Raw genomic sequence first — 15854 nt, 5'->3', positions numbered from 1 at the left:
TTTGCCAGTACTGACACAACAGATTCCGCTATCTCAACCCTCTAAAGTTATTTCAGCCAAGATCCCTTATTTTTATTAACAACTAACTCCCATCAGTTATTAACAATTCAAACTTACAACAAATAAATAATCAGTGCATAAGTCTGTATATTAAACTCTTCAATGATTCTTTATTTCGAAAACTAACGAAATAACAGTATATATTTAATTCTATCGAATTCGAAAATTTAAATTTATAGACTAAATTGGATATTTCTCATACTTAATTTAGAATTTCATATTGTAATGATTATTTGACATTATTCATTCAAACTTTTTTTTTTTTCGTTGAAAATAATACATAACAGATTTTTTTATTTTTTATTTTTTTATTTTGGATTAATCACTTAATTTGTCGATAAATTTTTTTTTTTGAAAGAAAAACAATTTTACTTGGTATGTCGTTTGTGTTATTTTTGTATGTATTATGTCTTGATAACGAAGCAATGATTATGACGACTCAATAGTCTGTTGTATCTGGACCTGAAAAAAATTAAATAAAATTATTTAAATCTTTCTCGTGTATTGCTTATCACATAATTTACAATAACGTTTCTCTATTTTTGGACTTTTTTGTACTGTTGTTAAAGACTTTTAAAAAAACAATATAATAAACAATTAAACAATAACAATGATAAATAACGTATTTTTGACTTTTTTTTTGTTATTAACTAGCTATTGACTAGCTATTGAGTTGCTAAGAATTTGCTATTGATCTGCTGTTGACTTGCTATTGATTAAATGTTGGACGAATTTATACAAAAAAAAAAATTTTTTTTTTTTTTAATTTTATGTATTGTTGTCAAAAACTTTTGAAAAAACAATATAATAAACAATTAAACAACAACAAGACACAATAACAATGATAAATAACGTATTTTGGACTTTTTTTTTTTGCTATTAATTAGCTATTAACTAGCTATTGAGTGGATGTTTCATGTCATTTTATTCTCGCGGTAACTTTCCATAAATTACCAAAACTCAGATGACAACGAATGACAACTTGGACATAACCTAAAAAAATTTAACATCATTCTTCGCTATGATTATTGAGAAATGACATCGAATCACGCTATAATAATGTGATAGAAACATTGTTAATTTTTTCCTCAATTTATGTAGATCAATTTAATATGTTTAGTATAATGCAGAGCCTTTGTAATCCATAATTCTTTTTGCTATTGACTTGCTATTAATCTGCTCAAATATAGAACCAATATGATGCTGTTCGTTATACTTTGGCAAGAACGAATAATTTTTCTGAAGGATGGCACAATAGGTTTCAAATTATTGTAGGCAAGCATCATCCTAGCTTATATAATTTTTTAACTGAATTGAAAAAAGAACAAGGTGATACAGAAGCGATGTTGCAAGCTCTCAGTCTGGGTCAAAAAATTAAGAAAAAAAAGCACCTATCCAAGTTAAAATGGAAGAAAGGCTTCGCAATATAATATTAACTTATAAAAGCGAAGCTAGCGAAGAAGATATGTTAAATTATTTACGAAGTGTTGGATATACTTTACATTTTTAATGTACTCAATATATTAATAAAATTTTGGAGCTTTATGCGTATTGGAATTATTTCGTTTTGGAACTTAATATGTTTTGGAACTATTTTGCTTTGGAACTTGTATCTTTTGGAACTATATTGTTTTGGAACTTAATATTTTGGAACTTTGTTTTTGGAACTTTTGTCTTGGAACTTTTTTTTTGGAACTTTTGACCACCAATCTTTGAATGCTTTTCAAGATCTCCACTTATTTATACAAAAATGAATTAATATTTTTTTCCATTCATTATTAAGAAGAAAAATTGTGGAAGAAGTGAGCGTTTTAATTTTGTTTTCTGAATGCACTATGTTTGTTGTAGTGAAGCAAGAAAGTCGTCATGCAGATATCACCTGTAAAATCGAGAATAGTATGATGCCGTTAGGCAATCAACAAAATATTATTATTCTGCATTATCCTCGACCAATTTGTTGGGCATACTACACTGAGAGAAAAAGTTGCTAAAATATAGAAAAATTTTGCTTGAAAGTTTTAGGCTTTGATTTAAAAAAAAAATGTATTAATTTGAGCAAAATATTTTTTAATTAAAGCAATTTTTTTTTATCTAAGAGAAAAAAGAATTAATTTGTGAGAAACTTTGGTAAAAAGAAAGCAAAAAATATCCTTTAAATCAAGCGAATAAGCGGTCTAGTTAAGACAAAAGTTGCTAAAATTAAGTGACATTTGATTTTATTTAAAGAGTAAGTCGTTTAATTTAAACATAATATTGATTGAATTAATAGAAAATTGTTTTTATACAAATGATAAATGAATTAATTTTAAAAAATTATGAATCAATTCAAGACAAAAAGCGATCTAGTTAAGACACAAGTTGCTCAAATTCAACGACATTTAATTTAATTTGATGAGTAAGTTGTTTAACTTGAGGAAAATATCGATTAATTTGAAAATTCGCAATTTGTTGTTAAGTTAATAACTCAGTAAATAATCAATAAAAATACTTGAAAGTTTGGATAAAACTTCTTGATATATTACTACACAATATTGTCACTGACAAGTTAATCAATTTTAAAATTTCTCCGACTCTTTTATCGTTTGAAGTTAGACAAATTGAATTTTTCCGTGGACATGAATCAATAAATAAAAAAAAATAAACAATATGAATGAATAATTTTTTTAATAATGCTGTTGGCATCGCTAGATTATTATAAAGCTACAGTCAAATTTTCAAGTTGATTTATTTATTTTTAAGAAAGTTATCACAAGTTATATATTGAAAAAAAAGTATTTTTTTCAAAAAAAAAAAATTTTGTTTTTAATTTTTAACTCGTTAACTAATAATCATAACGAAAAATTTATTTGAAGGAAAATATGTATTTTTTAATTTTACAAACGACGGTATTTTTTTTTTTTCAATATTTCATGTTTGATTTTTCATCCAGAGCAACGTCGTTTTTTTTTGGGCTTCGAGCGTGCGGCCGGTTATTGCATCCGGACCCTCAATTCAATCAATATTATCCTTAGATATTTTTCCTTTCTTTTTAGCAAAGTTTCTCTTAAATTATTTCTCTTTTCTCTTAAATAAAAAAAAACTGTCTCAAATTAAAGCAAATAAATTGCTTTAATTAAAAAATATTTTGCTCAAATTAATACATTTTTTTTTGAAATCAAAGTCTAAAACTTTCAAGCAAAATTTTGCTATATTTTAGCAACTTTTTCTGTCAGTGTAGAAAGCAGTAATTCATATTTTGCTTGCTCAACTGGTAAAAGTTTAAATAAAAATAAAAACTAAAAAATAAATTATTCAATGATGATAGTATCAATAATATTAATTAATATATCAATAATAATAATAATAATAAAACCTTTAAAAGTGTAGTTATTGTAGTAAATGGTGTAGTCATTGTAGTATTGTAGTCATCATATTTGGTTGGTGTAGTCAAGGTGTAGTAGTCTGAGTCTCAGAATCGACAGAGAATCAATAACAAGTGTTGATTTTACATTACGAAAACACTCATCATCAAGACCAAAAACTTGGTGTGTTGATAAATTGAACGATGATTATTAGACAAGCGAAACGATACTGGCAGGACAGAAATCAAAAAATTCAAACAAGTGTGATAAAGAAATAATAACTGAGATTAGATTAATTGAAAAAATAGAAGAAAACGAAAAAAAAATCCAGATAAAAGAAAATGAAATAACACCAGTACCTTTATTCAACGTAACTGCTCGATACGAAAAAAAAAAATTTGTGAGCCATCTAGACTCGCGGGTTTATTATGTGTAAACATCTTCGGCGTGTTTCTACGAAAAATTCCTACGAATGCGCAAAGGAGTTAAAAATGGAGTTGAAATATGAAAAAAAACGGCTATTTATCGGTTATATGTCGTATAGTTATTGGAATAACGATTAATTCTCAAATTTAACAATGGCAATCAATAGAGATCGTCGGGGAGAAGAAGATGTCTTTCAAAAAATTTCGATATCTTGAATAGTTTTCGAGTTATAATATTTTTTAAAATTTCGATATATCGATTTTTCTTTAAATTATTAATTCAATAATGGAAGTCGATTAAACTCATCAAGGAGAAAAAAAAATCGAATACAATTTTTTGATCGCGCGAATAGTTTTCGAATTATCGATATCTTTCTAATGTTAATGATAATTTTTTTCATAATTGATAATATAATATAGCTAAGTAAAAAATATAGCTGAGTAAAAAATATTGCTAAGTAAAAAAAATAGATAAGTAAAAAATATATCTAAGTTAAAAATATAGCTGGTAAAATTATGTAGATATTGTGTGTTTGGCTATAAATATATAGCTAAGTAAAAAAAATAGCTAAGTAAAAAATATAGCTAAGCAAAAATTATAGCTGGTAAAATTATGTAGATATTGTGTGTTTGGCTATAAATATAGCTAAGTAAAAAATATAGCTAAGTAAAAAACCTAGCGACCAAGTAAAAAAAACTTGGATATATTCATTATTTTTGAAAAAAAAATATATATTCGTGCTTAACAATACGCAAAGATCAATAATTAGTAGTTTTTTTTAAAAAAAAAAACAAAAATTTCGACTTTTTTTTATGAAAAAAAAAAAAAATTGTATACATTTAAAAAAAAATATCGATAATTTGATAAATATTCGAGATATAAAAATTTTTATTTGTGCTTTTTTTTTAGCTTGGCGAGTTTTATCGATTGCCTTTATTAATATTAAAAAAAAAAATTTAATATATCGAAACATATAAGTTATTATAACTCGAAAACTATTCGCTATATCGAATTTTTTTATGTTGACTTTTTTTTTTACTTGACGAGATTCATTGATTGCCATTATTAAATTTGAGAGTTAATCGTTATTTCAATAACTATACTATATATAACCGATAAATAGCCGTTTTTTCCATATTTCAACTCCATTTTTAACCACTTTGCGCATTCGTAGGAATTTTTTCCGTATTTTTTCCGTAAAAAAAACATGTTGTCTCGGTTATGATAATATCTTCTGAAATTCCTCTGTACAATTACAATAATAATTTTCTCTTTCAAACTAACACATCAATGTCTATTTCTCTTTTTTTAAAACATAAAATTAGTCAATATTATAAATAAATTATTATTGTATAATAATTCAATATTATGTTTTGAATTTAGGAAATATTATTTTATATTAACAATAATAATAGGTATATCAATCTTGTAAATAAAAAATACTTGCATATGCATGTATATATATGTTTAATATGAACTTTACTTCGCCTAACAAATGCAAGTATAACTAATAAATACAAATAAAATACTTGTATATTAATATATACAAAGGCGCATATATATATAATAATAAATTAATTAAATATATAAATACGCGCATTTAAATTCATCTATACTACAGAACACCTGATGGTAACGGTTACCGACCGATTACCATGGCGCTGCAAGGCGCAATGTAGACTGACAGAAAATGGATTCCTGCCCAGATCCGTTACCGGATCTGACGTCTAAACTCTATGTTTTTTCCTTTCACTCCATACCCAACCCGCGCCTAAAGATGTTTACACATCAAAAATGACGACGATACTGGCTGGTACCGAGTTCGTTCCCAAGCTGGATTAAGGCCAAAAAAAAATCCGAGTTCGTTCCCGGGGGCGGTACTATTGCAGCCGAGTTCGTTCCCATCGCGATTTCCCCTATTTTAGTTTTGGATACCCCCTCCCTTAACATTTCCCTTCACATTTTTTCGAGGCTTAGGATTGGCGGCAAATTGCAGGCATGTTTAAAAATGTGTTTTATATACATATAATGTATATTGTATATAGGGGAAAGCGGGGCAAAATCGAACACTTAAGAAAAAAATATAAATCGATGTGTGACAATAGTATTTTCCGATTAGTTTTTCTCACTTATTAATAAAAAAAACATAAATAATTTTTAAAAATTAAAAAAAGAAATTATTATTATAAATTTATTTATCATTGTTTAATAACATGTGATATTAATCATAAAAATTAACTTTTTTTTATTTCTCTTCATTTATAATTACGAACAATTGCTTTTAAATTAATTTATCACCATTTTTCTCGATGAACAAAAAAAAACATATAAAAAATAATTTTCTTTGTTCTTAAAAAAAATGCTCAAAAAATTTTCTAAAAATTTTTTTTTTTATCGCATCTATTTTTTTCCGGCTTTTTTAATCAAAGAGTGACGAAAAAATGAAAAAAAATGTAAGTCAAAATATTTTTTTGGGAGTTCCATTTTGCCCCGCCGTTCCATTTTGCCCCGCTTTCCCCTATATATAATATATTTTTTCAAATATAAGTCAAAGTAAAATATAAATGTCAATATAAAATAATTTATTTTGAGTGCTTAAAAATAAATAATAATAGATGAAATAAAATAAAAAATAATAATCTAATATTATGAATATTATATATTTTGATATGATATACATAAATATAATATTTTTTATTATTTAATATGTACATTTATATTTTTTAAAATATGTAGTAGAGTAAAATAGAGTAAATATAAAGGTTAATATATAATATAGTATAAGAAATTCAATAATAAATAATGAAATAACAAAAATAAATAATAATATAATAAAATAAATACTATATTTTGATACAAAATACATCTATGCATATTGTATGTTATAAATATAATATTTTTTATTATTAATTATTCATTATTTATATTTATTTTTTTCAAATATAAGTCATAATTAGTAACTTTTTGCTTATAAAATAAATAACCGTATAGAAAATAAATTCGATATATCCCAGGTAGGAAGTGACGACGGGCACAAGCCTGGGACAAGCCTGATTACCCGGCTCTCGGGCCTGTGTCAGGCCTGTGACACAAGCCTGTGTCAAGTCTGGAATGTTCACGATGTATTTACTGGTGTCGGACTAGTGTATCAGGCTTGGCACAGGCTTGTGTTCCCAGGCTTGACACAGTCTTGTGTTCCCAGGCTTGACACCGGCTTGCAAAAAAAATTATAAAAAAATATAAATAAACAATTATTATTAATTTATTAATTTGACATTATTATTTTTTACGCGATACAATTTGAATTAACGATGATTATATGAACGAAAATAAACGGCGTAACGGGGGATCAATCCTAGGTCTCTCACGTGGAACTCCAATGCTCTATCAAGTCGACCACGGGGGATTCATGAAAGAGTCAGTCAAAATTTTTTATATGAATGAATTTATTCGAGAGTCAATACACAGTCCTTGTAAAAGCCTGGCACGATAGTCAAAACCTAATAATTTTTATTTAAAATGTCTATTTACAATTTATAGATCTAATTAATTAATTTTTTTTTTTTAATTGAATATATGCACAAGTCAAGTCCCGTGTGAGGCTTGGTAAAACGGGCTTGACACAAGGCTCGTGTGAGGCCGGGGAAAACAAAAACAGGCTTGACACCGGCTTGACTATTGAGGCCTGTGTGTGGCCGGTTGAAAACAACGGGGACAGTCTTGTGTCAAGCCTGTGTTAACAAGGCTCGTGTGAGGCCGGGGAAAACAAAAAACACGGGCTTGACACCGGCTTGGACTATTAAGGCCTGTGTGAGGCCGGTCAAAGACAACGGAGAGTCTTGTGTCAAGCCTGTGTTAATGAGGCTCGTGTGAGGCCGGGAAAACAAAACACAGGCTTGACACCGGCTTGATTATTGAGGCCTCTGTGAGGCCGGTTAGTTGATTAACGGGGACAGTCTTGTGTCAAGCCTGTGTTAACGAGGCTCGTGTGAGGCCGGGGAAAACAAAAAACACAGGCTTGACACCGGCTTGAATTATTAAGGCCTGTGTGAGGCCGGTCAAAGACAACGGGGACAGTCTTGTGTCAAGCCTGTGTTAACGAGGCTCGTGTAAGGCCGGAGAAAACAATGGGCACAATCTTGTGTCAAGCCTGTGCTCCCCAGGCTCGATACACGACCCTCGCACAAGCCTGGCACAGTTGTTCAAGCCCGAGAACTCCTACCTGGGATATATGTCAATATATAAAAGTGAAACTTTATATTAAATAGTAATCTCAATTAAAATTAATTAATTAATTAATAAACTAATTATTAAATTGGTATTGTAATTAATAAGTCAATTAATGAAGTATTAATATTTGATATTAATCAATAATATCTTAATAATACTAAAAAGTCGTGCTACACCGGGTAGACTCGGTTAGATTCGGGCATGCTTGATCGATGGTTGGTGGACTTACAAATCATGCTGCACCGGCTAGACTCGGTTGAATTCGGTCTTCGGAAAAAAGCGAACTGGCAAAGTGGAGGGGACACGGTAGGGGAAACGATTGGAATGAACTCGGATTTTTTTTTGGGAACGAACTCGGATGAACGTGCCTTGCCCTCCAAAATTAATCCGGGCATTTCGGGGAAGCGGGAACGAACTCGGCAATTGCCACGATACTGAATCAGCTGATGGTCGTAAAAAAAATGAACATTTATTAACTATTAACTATAGAAAATTCTCGCGATGAAACTGTCGATGATGACAGAGGTGTAACATCAGACATGAGTAGATTAATATCTGGAATAGATACAGATTCTGAGTGTGCACCATCGAGGAAAATAGTCCTCTACAAACGTACCCAAACTCACTCTCGACTATTTCGCTTGCTCAGTGAAGATCCGACTCAAGACACTATCGAAAAAGAAAAATCAAACAGACAAAATCGCTCAAGTCAATCACTAAAAAATTCCGCTGCATTAAACTATGATGATTATAATGGTTGAAAATCACCATTGGAATATTCACCAGTCAACGAGTTATCTCGTAAGCATTTTCAAAAACCAACAAGTGGCCAAATCATTCCAGAAATAAGCGACAGTATGGAAAACCGGAATTGATGAAGAAAAAAAAATAAAAAATTATGACTTCTTTGACTGAAACATTTGATAAAAAAAATTTATTTTGGTATAACAAGACAAATGTTCTTTGTCCGAGAATTAGCAGTACAGAAATTATACCCAGATCACTCTCTGATCAAGTTCGCAGACCTATCACAGCTGCCAAAAACTATGCAAAATACGATCGTTCCTAATTTAATATTTATCTAGCTATATAATATATTATCATAAGCTAGGTGGTGTTTCGTACTTTATCTTCTAGATAAATATTAAATTAGGAACGATCGTATTTTGCGGACGAATATTTTTACGTTTTTTTTTTTTTTTTCAAACCATGTTTTAACCATGTTTATCATATAAAAACAAAAAAAGAGTTTCTCAAAATGTTTAAGTACCGATAATATTACCAATGATACTTGCGATTCAGAGTCTACTTACAAAATCAACATACAACATGAAAACTTATACTACGTTTAGGCCTGATGGATTATTTATGGCAATTTGATGTGATGTCCACATTTGCAGGGACAATTATGGTCTGTCTGACCTTTTTTTCCTTCACGAGTACATGTTTTTACTTTTTTTTTTTTTTTTAATTCATATTTTTTACTGTCAAGTTATAGATTGATTTTTTTTTCTTTTCAATATAATTATATTTTTTTTTTATCATGTCGATGATTATTTTTATATTCGTTGTCGTCTTTATTTTATAACCCCTTATTTTTTATTTCTACAGGAGAGCAATCCACAGCAAAAAGTGCTGTAGATATTTAAACAAATTTTACTATAGTGTACAGTAAAATTTAGTAGTTGCGTGGGGAGGCCACTAGGACTTACTGAAATTTCCTACTACACTACAGTACAAATTAATCAAATAGAAAAAAAAAAAAAATTAAAAAAAAATTAAATAAGAACTCATTGTTTAAGCCATCAAACCAAAAATGTAACGTGATTACTAATTAAAAAAAAAAAACCATTATATAATTACCATGCGTTTCACAGCATTTTTATTTAGGTTCATTAATAAAAATAATAAAAAACTTTAAAAGTGGTTAGGATTACACATATTGCAAAATTTCTGAAATTTTCCATCACCCCGTTTCGAAAAAAAATTAGTATTGAAAATATTCTTATTCTTATCATCGATGGTAAAACAGAAATACATATCATGTCCCCTTAATAGACAGTCGAGACTTCCATACACTCAAAAAACTATTGGATAAAAAAAAGAAGAATTATTCTTGACAGTAGAAATAAACTTCTTAGTAAAAACATTTTTGAAAAAAAAAATTCGAAGAAAAAAAATAGCCTTGAATTGAACAAAAGGTGTTTATTTTATTCAGATAGTGTACTGTGTCAAACGCATGAAGACTAGAGACCAGGAGAACTAGCTTCAGTGGTTGGGGTTGTTATAATTACGGTGGCTATCTAGGGTCTCTAGGCTTCATGGTCAAACGATAAATGGTTCGCGTCACGAAAAAAACTTCTAAACGTCAACCATATTATTCCTTGTCACGAACACTGTCGTTGTTACAATAAACAAGCTTCTTGTTCTGAACGACAGAAGGACTGCAACAAGAAATAAACTTCAAAATTTCTGCCAGTATCTGTTTGTTACAAATGTTGAAATGTCTTGTGAAAAAAGAATCATAAGAAAAAAAAAACCTAGTTTCTTTTACAACAAGAAGCGTCAAGTATTTGAAATCGTTTAGCTATTTTATTTTTTTAATACAAAAAGATGTGGTACCAAAAAAAGTCAAGAATCAAATATATTCTTAATGCATATAATCAAGTCTTAACTGTTGACAAAATTTTAAACTTGACTCCACCTGAGTTCAATATATATTTTCTTCTTTATATAAAAAGGAGAATGAAGCCTCTTTTCGAGCTATTTGATTGACTGTTAATAATAATTTATTTATTTTTGTTTGATTAATTTATTTTTTATTTTGTTTATCCGTTGCTATGTGTACCCGCTGTTATTTTATTTTTTGCTTATATGTGATGTTTTGTCAATAATGTAGTAAATAGAGTAAGAAGTAGGTATGTAATAAATAAATTAACAATTTTCATTAATTCTTTAGCAATATTTGCCATAATAAACTAATATAATTATAGAAAATATTGCTGGAAAAATAATTTAGATAACGAATTAATTTATTTGGCTATCAACGTTTGCTATATTTAATTAGTTAAATAGCTATTAGCAAATGTTGCTAAAGAAAGAAGGTAACTAAAAAAATTAATTTATTATCTAGATTAATTTCACAGCAATATTTTTATAATAAATTAGAATTATTTTGTCAAATAATTATGGCAAATGTTGCTGAGAAAAGAATGTGACTAAATAAATTAATCCGTAGTCTGAATAAATTCCTCAACAATACTTTCTATATTAAATTAAAATTATTGTGTCAAATGGCTGAGGAATTGATCTAGACTAATGATAAGTTTATTTGGTATTCTTTTTTTTCTACAATATACTCAAAAAGAAAAAGTAAATTGTAAATTGGGAGATATCGTGAATTTTTACGTAATGATTAAGATCAAAAAACTTCTTACTACAACCTTCTTACATCATTGACAAAACATCACATATAATAGCGCGTAAAGCGCGCCAATTGGTCTATAACATATGAATATGATATTCAAATTGGGAAAAAAAGGTGGGGTCAAGTTTAAAATTTTGTCAACAGTTAAGACTTGATTATATGCATTAAAAATATATTTAATTCTTGACTTTTTTTGGTACCACATCTTTTTTGTATTAAAAAAATAAAATAGCTAAACGATTTCGAATACTTGAAAGTATTCGTAAAGTTTTAATAATAATATTTTTTTTTCATACGTTGACGAATCAATTCATTATTTATTCTCATGGAGTTTTGTAAGCAGGTAATCTGTAACGTCACATTGTGTATTAGCTTTTAGCATAAGCAGCTGTTGAAGCTCGCAGAATGGAGCAATCGGAGCAAGACAATACATATCACCAGTAACGGCGCTAGTAAGTCGAATGCACCAAGTCACATGTTGTTTTTGTTTATTTTTCCTTCCATCAAGTTCAATGAGTTTTTTTTTTTTTTTGCGTTTATATATACAATTAATTATAATTGAATTAATTCATTGATTAATTTCAATTTTTAAGTTTAAATTATTTTTTTAATTGTCAATTAATAATTATTTCAATTTTTTAATAAAATGTAGGCTCAATGTCAACGATTTATTGATGTAACATCTGGAAAATCTAAATGTCGTATTTTTATCATCACATTCATCATCATCTTGATTTTTAGGACAGCTGAATGTTGAGTTTGGAGACAGTTGTCAATGAATACTATCATTAATGTTTTGATTTTCTTCTAAATAATAATATGAGTCTGAATCTGTCGTTTCAGTGCATAGCTTAAATGATTGGGCAAATCAGTATCATATGTAGCATTAGCAATTAATGATTTCCTAACTGATGGTGTTGATAATGCACTTTTTAATTCACTTGATGTAAATGTTTCATTATTTTTTTATTTTTTTTTTTTGACAAACTATTTAATGATTCCGTGAATGTCTCATTGTTTTCTATTGACATATTATTTGATAAACATGTATCAACAATTTTGTTATATTTTGTCGATGAAACATCAACTGATTCAGTGAATGTGGCATAATTTGTTTTTTTAAATGAAGTTAAAGTCTCAAATTTTGACAATTAAAAACATTTAATGATTCAGTAAAAGTATCTTTTTTTTTTTTTTGCACAATACATTCAACGTTTTAGACGTAAAAGTATTATTTGTATTAGTAAGAATTTTACTGTGAGAGTATCGTCAATTTGACCATTTGAATTATCCAAATAATCTTTTGAATATAGATTACTTCCAGAAACATCACTAAACATACTTATTTGCATCATTGATTCAGTTAAAATTTGTGAAACAGCCATTGCTAAACAATTACCAATGCCATCGTTACATTGTGAATATTTTAATCCATTGTTAATAAATTTATTATTGTTAATTTCGTTTTCATAAATTTTATCAATATTTGTTGTTGATGTATCTAAAAAAAAATGGTCTTGATGTATTCATAATTGTTGCATCCTTAAAATCAGGTGTTAAATTGATAAAAGGATTAATACCATTTGATTGTGACATATTTAAAAATGCATCAAGACTTTCTTGACCATTTGATAATGACAATGATATTAATAACGTGCCTGACACTGATGGTCTCAACATTGCTGACACATGTTCTTTGTCTTTTTAATTTTTCCTATCGTTTTTATACTTTATTTTTATTGATGATTCTTGTTGATAATTAAGTTTCCAAACATTTTCACTCCATAATTAATTCCAAACTCATTCTTCTATTTTTTTCGGTCTCGTAAAAGTTCTTATATCAATTGTTTTTGTTGTATCATTTGACAAATCATTAAGTGAACTTACTGATAAATCTTTTCTTAACTAAGCTTGAAGATCTTCGACACTTTATGATGATGTTCTGTAACTCACTGACAGCAACCATTTTTCATTGTCATCAAAATTAACATGTGATAGATCAATTATACCATCGAGAAATTCGTTGATAATGATGTCTTGGGCATCATTGTTTTAAATATCATTCACTTTATCTGACATTTTATTATTATTAATATTTATTATTCAAACTTACAAAATAGTTGTGCAACAACCATCACAAAAAGATGAACAAGTCAAAAATAGTATTTAAAAATATGATAGCTTTTTTGCTCTATAGACGGATGCTTCTGGCGGCTGATTTAGATATTCAAAAATGAATTCTTTTACATATAATGTAAAAAAAAAAACGCATTAAACTTGATGAAAAGAAAAATAAACAATAACAACATGTGGCTTAGAAACAGAGCTTAAAGTATCATTATTAAATTCGCGTCATCGATGCGATATTGGATACTGTAAATATATCTAAAGGTTTTTTCACACCATTTACTATTCTTCTCAATTTTATTTTTATTATGTTGTCGAATTGCTCCGGACCTGGAAGCAATATTGCTTTGTGTTGCTTTGATTTGATTTCATATTATGATGTTTGTCAGAGTGCCCTAATTTTTGAAAGAAATTTCAAGAAAAACGCAATTACTGAAACTGATTTTAATTATTAAAAAAAAATATATATCTAAAGAATCTGATTTTTTTTTAGGGAATTTTAATTTCCTATTGTTTTCGCTTTTCATCTGGACCCCCCCCCCCCCCCAACCATGGTAGACCCTCCCCCCTTCCCCGAAAATTTTTTAAGTCCCTTAATCTAAATACGATAAATATGGGGAACATCATTAAATATGAAGGAAAATATAGAAAAATCACTGAATATAAAGAAAAAAAACGATAAATATGGGAAAATATCAGTAAATATGAAGGAAAAATTACTGAATATAAAGAAAAAACCGATAAATATGGAAAAATATCAGTAAATATAAAGAAAAATGTAGAAAAAAATAGGAAAATATTAAAGAATAATCAGTGAATATATAGAAAAAAACGATAAATATAGGAAAATATCAGCAAATATAAAGGAAAAATTACTGAATATAAAGGAAAATCCGATAATTATGGGAAAATTTCAGTGAATATGGAGGAAAAATTACTGAATATAAAGAAAAATACGATATATATGGAAAAATATCAGTAAATATGAAGAAAAAGTCACTGAATATAAAGAAAAACCGATAAATATAGAAAAATATCAGGAAATCTGAAAAAAAAATCGCTGAATATAAAGAAAAGTCCGATAATTATCAGAAAATATCAGGGAAATATCAGTAAATATCAAGGAAAACTCACTGAATATAAAGAAAAATACGATAAATATGGAAATTATCAGTAAATATGAAAGAAAAATTACTGAGTATAAAGGAAAATGTAGAAAAAAATATGTCAATATCAAAGAAAAATCAGTAAATATAAGAAAAATTACGATAAATATCAATTAAGTTCTCCCCCCTCCCCTCCAACCATAGTAGATCCCTCGAAAGTCTCTTAATTAATCTAAACACGATGAAATGGGAAAATATCGGGGAAACATCAGTAAACATAAAAGAAAATATAGAAAAATATAGCAAAATATTATGAAAAAATCACTGAATATAACGAAAAATAAGATAAATATGGAAAAATATGAAAGAAAAAAACCACTAAATATATGAAAAAAAAATATGATTTCAATTATGTTACCCCCTCTTAATATGCGAATGGGAATCTAAGAGAAATTATCGAATAGATCACAAAAAAAAAATAAAAATGAAATGACAAGTTTAAAAAAAAACAGAAGAAAATAATACAATATATGTGACCTAAGATATGATAATGTGGAGAATAATCAGAATCCATTTCAGTCAAATTAAAAACAACATATAATAACCAAAAATTAATGACATAAAAATAAAAACAAAATGAATGCAACAACATCACATCATCAATAGAAAAAAAAAAAACATCTATCATTTTTAACCAATTTAAGAACAGAAACAACGAAATTTTCGAAATCATAAGCCAATAAAATCGAAATAGGTAATAGAAAACAAGATGGGAACAATCCAAAAATGAAAAAAAAAAATAAAACTGAGTGATAAAAACATAACAAAAAATACATTGATAAAAAAGGAAATTAAAAAATTAACAGATTTAAAATTAAACACAATATGGTAAGTCAAAAATTAGAAATGAATATAATTTACGTAAAAAATTAAATTAAAAATTACTACAGTGATACAATTTGAGCACGAATTATAAATAAAAGTGAAATAAAGGAATGGGAAAACGAACGAGGAACTGGTAAAAAAATTACGATGGATATATGTGATGAGAATGACAAAATAAGATGTACTTTTTTTTTGGAGCAGCTGCAAATGAAGATCATGGATTGATTGAGGTACCGTTATCAATAAAATGTA

General features: G+C 27.8%; 1 protein-coding gene across 6 annotated transcripts in view; it reads right to left on the bottom strand.

The window, feature by feature from the left end:
- Nucleotides 1-458: 458 nt before the first annotated feature.
- LOC122849681 overlaps nucleotides 459-15854 on the bottom strand; it is a 96107-nt gene continuing 80711 nt past the window's right edge. For all 6 annotated transcript variants that reach the window (XM_044148463.1, XM_044148487.1, XM_044148471.1 and 3 more), the window contains one exon: nucleotides 459-522. In XM_044148463.1, the coding sequence (XP_044004398.1) occupies nucleotides 500-522 (23 nt within the window). In that variant the 3' untranslated portion in view covers nucleotides 459-499. The remainder of the gene's footprint in view (nucleotides 523-15854) is intronic.

Source organism: Aphidius gifuensis, linkage group LG1 (assembly GCF_014905175.1).
Source record: "Aphidius gifuensis isolate YNYX2018 linkage group LG1, ASM1490517v1, whole genome shotgun sequence".
In the NCBI taxonomy this organism is placed as follows: domain Eukaryota; kingdom Metazoa; phylum Arthropoda; class Insecta; order Hymenoptera; family Braconidae; genus Aphidius; species Aphidius gifuensis.
This window is presented reverse-complemented; position numbering and strand designations above follow the sequence as displayed.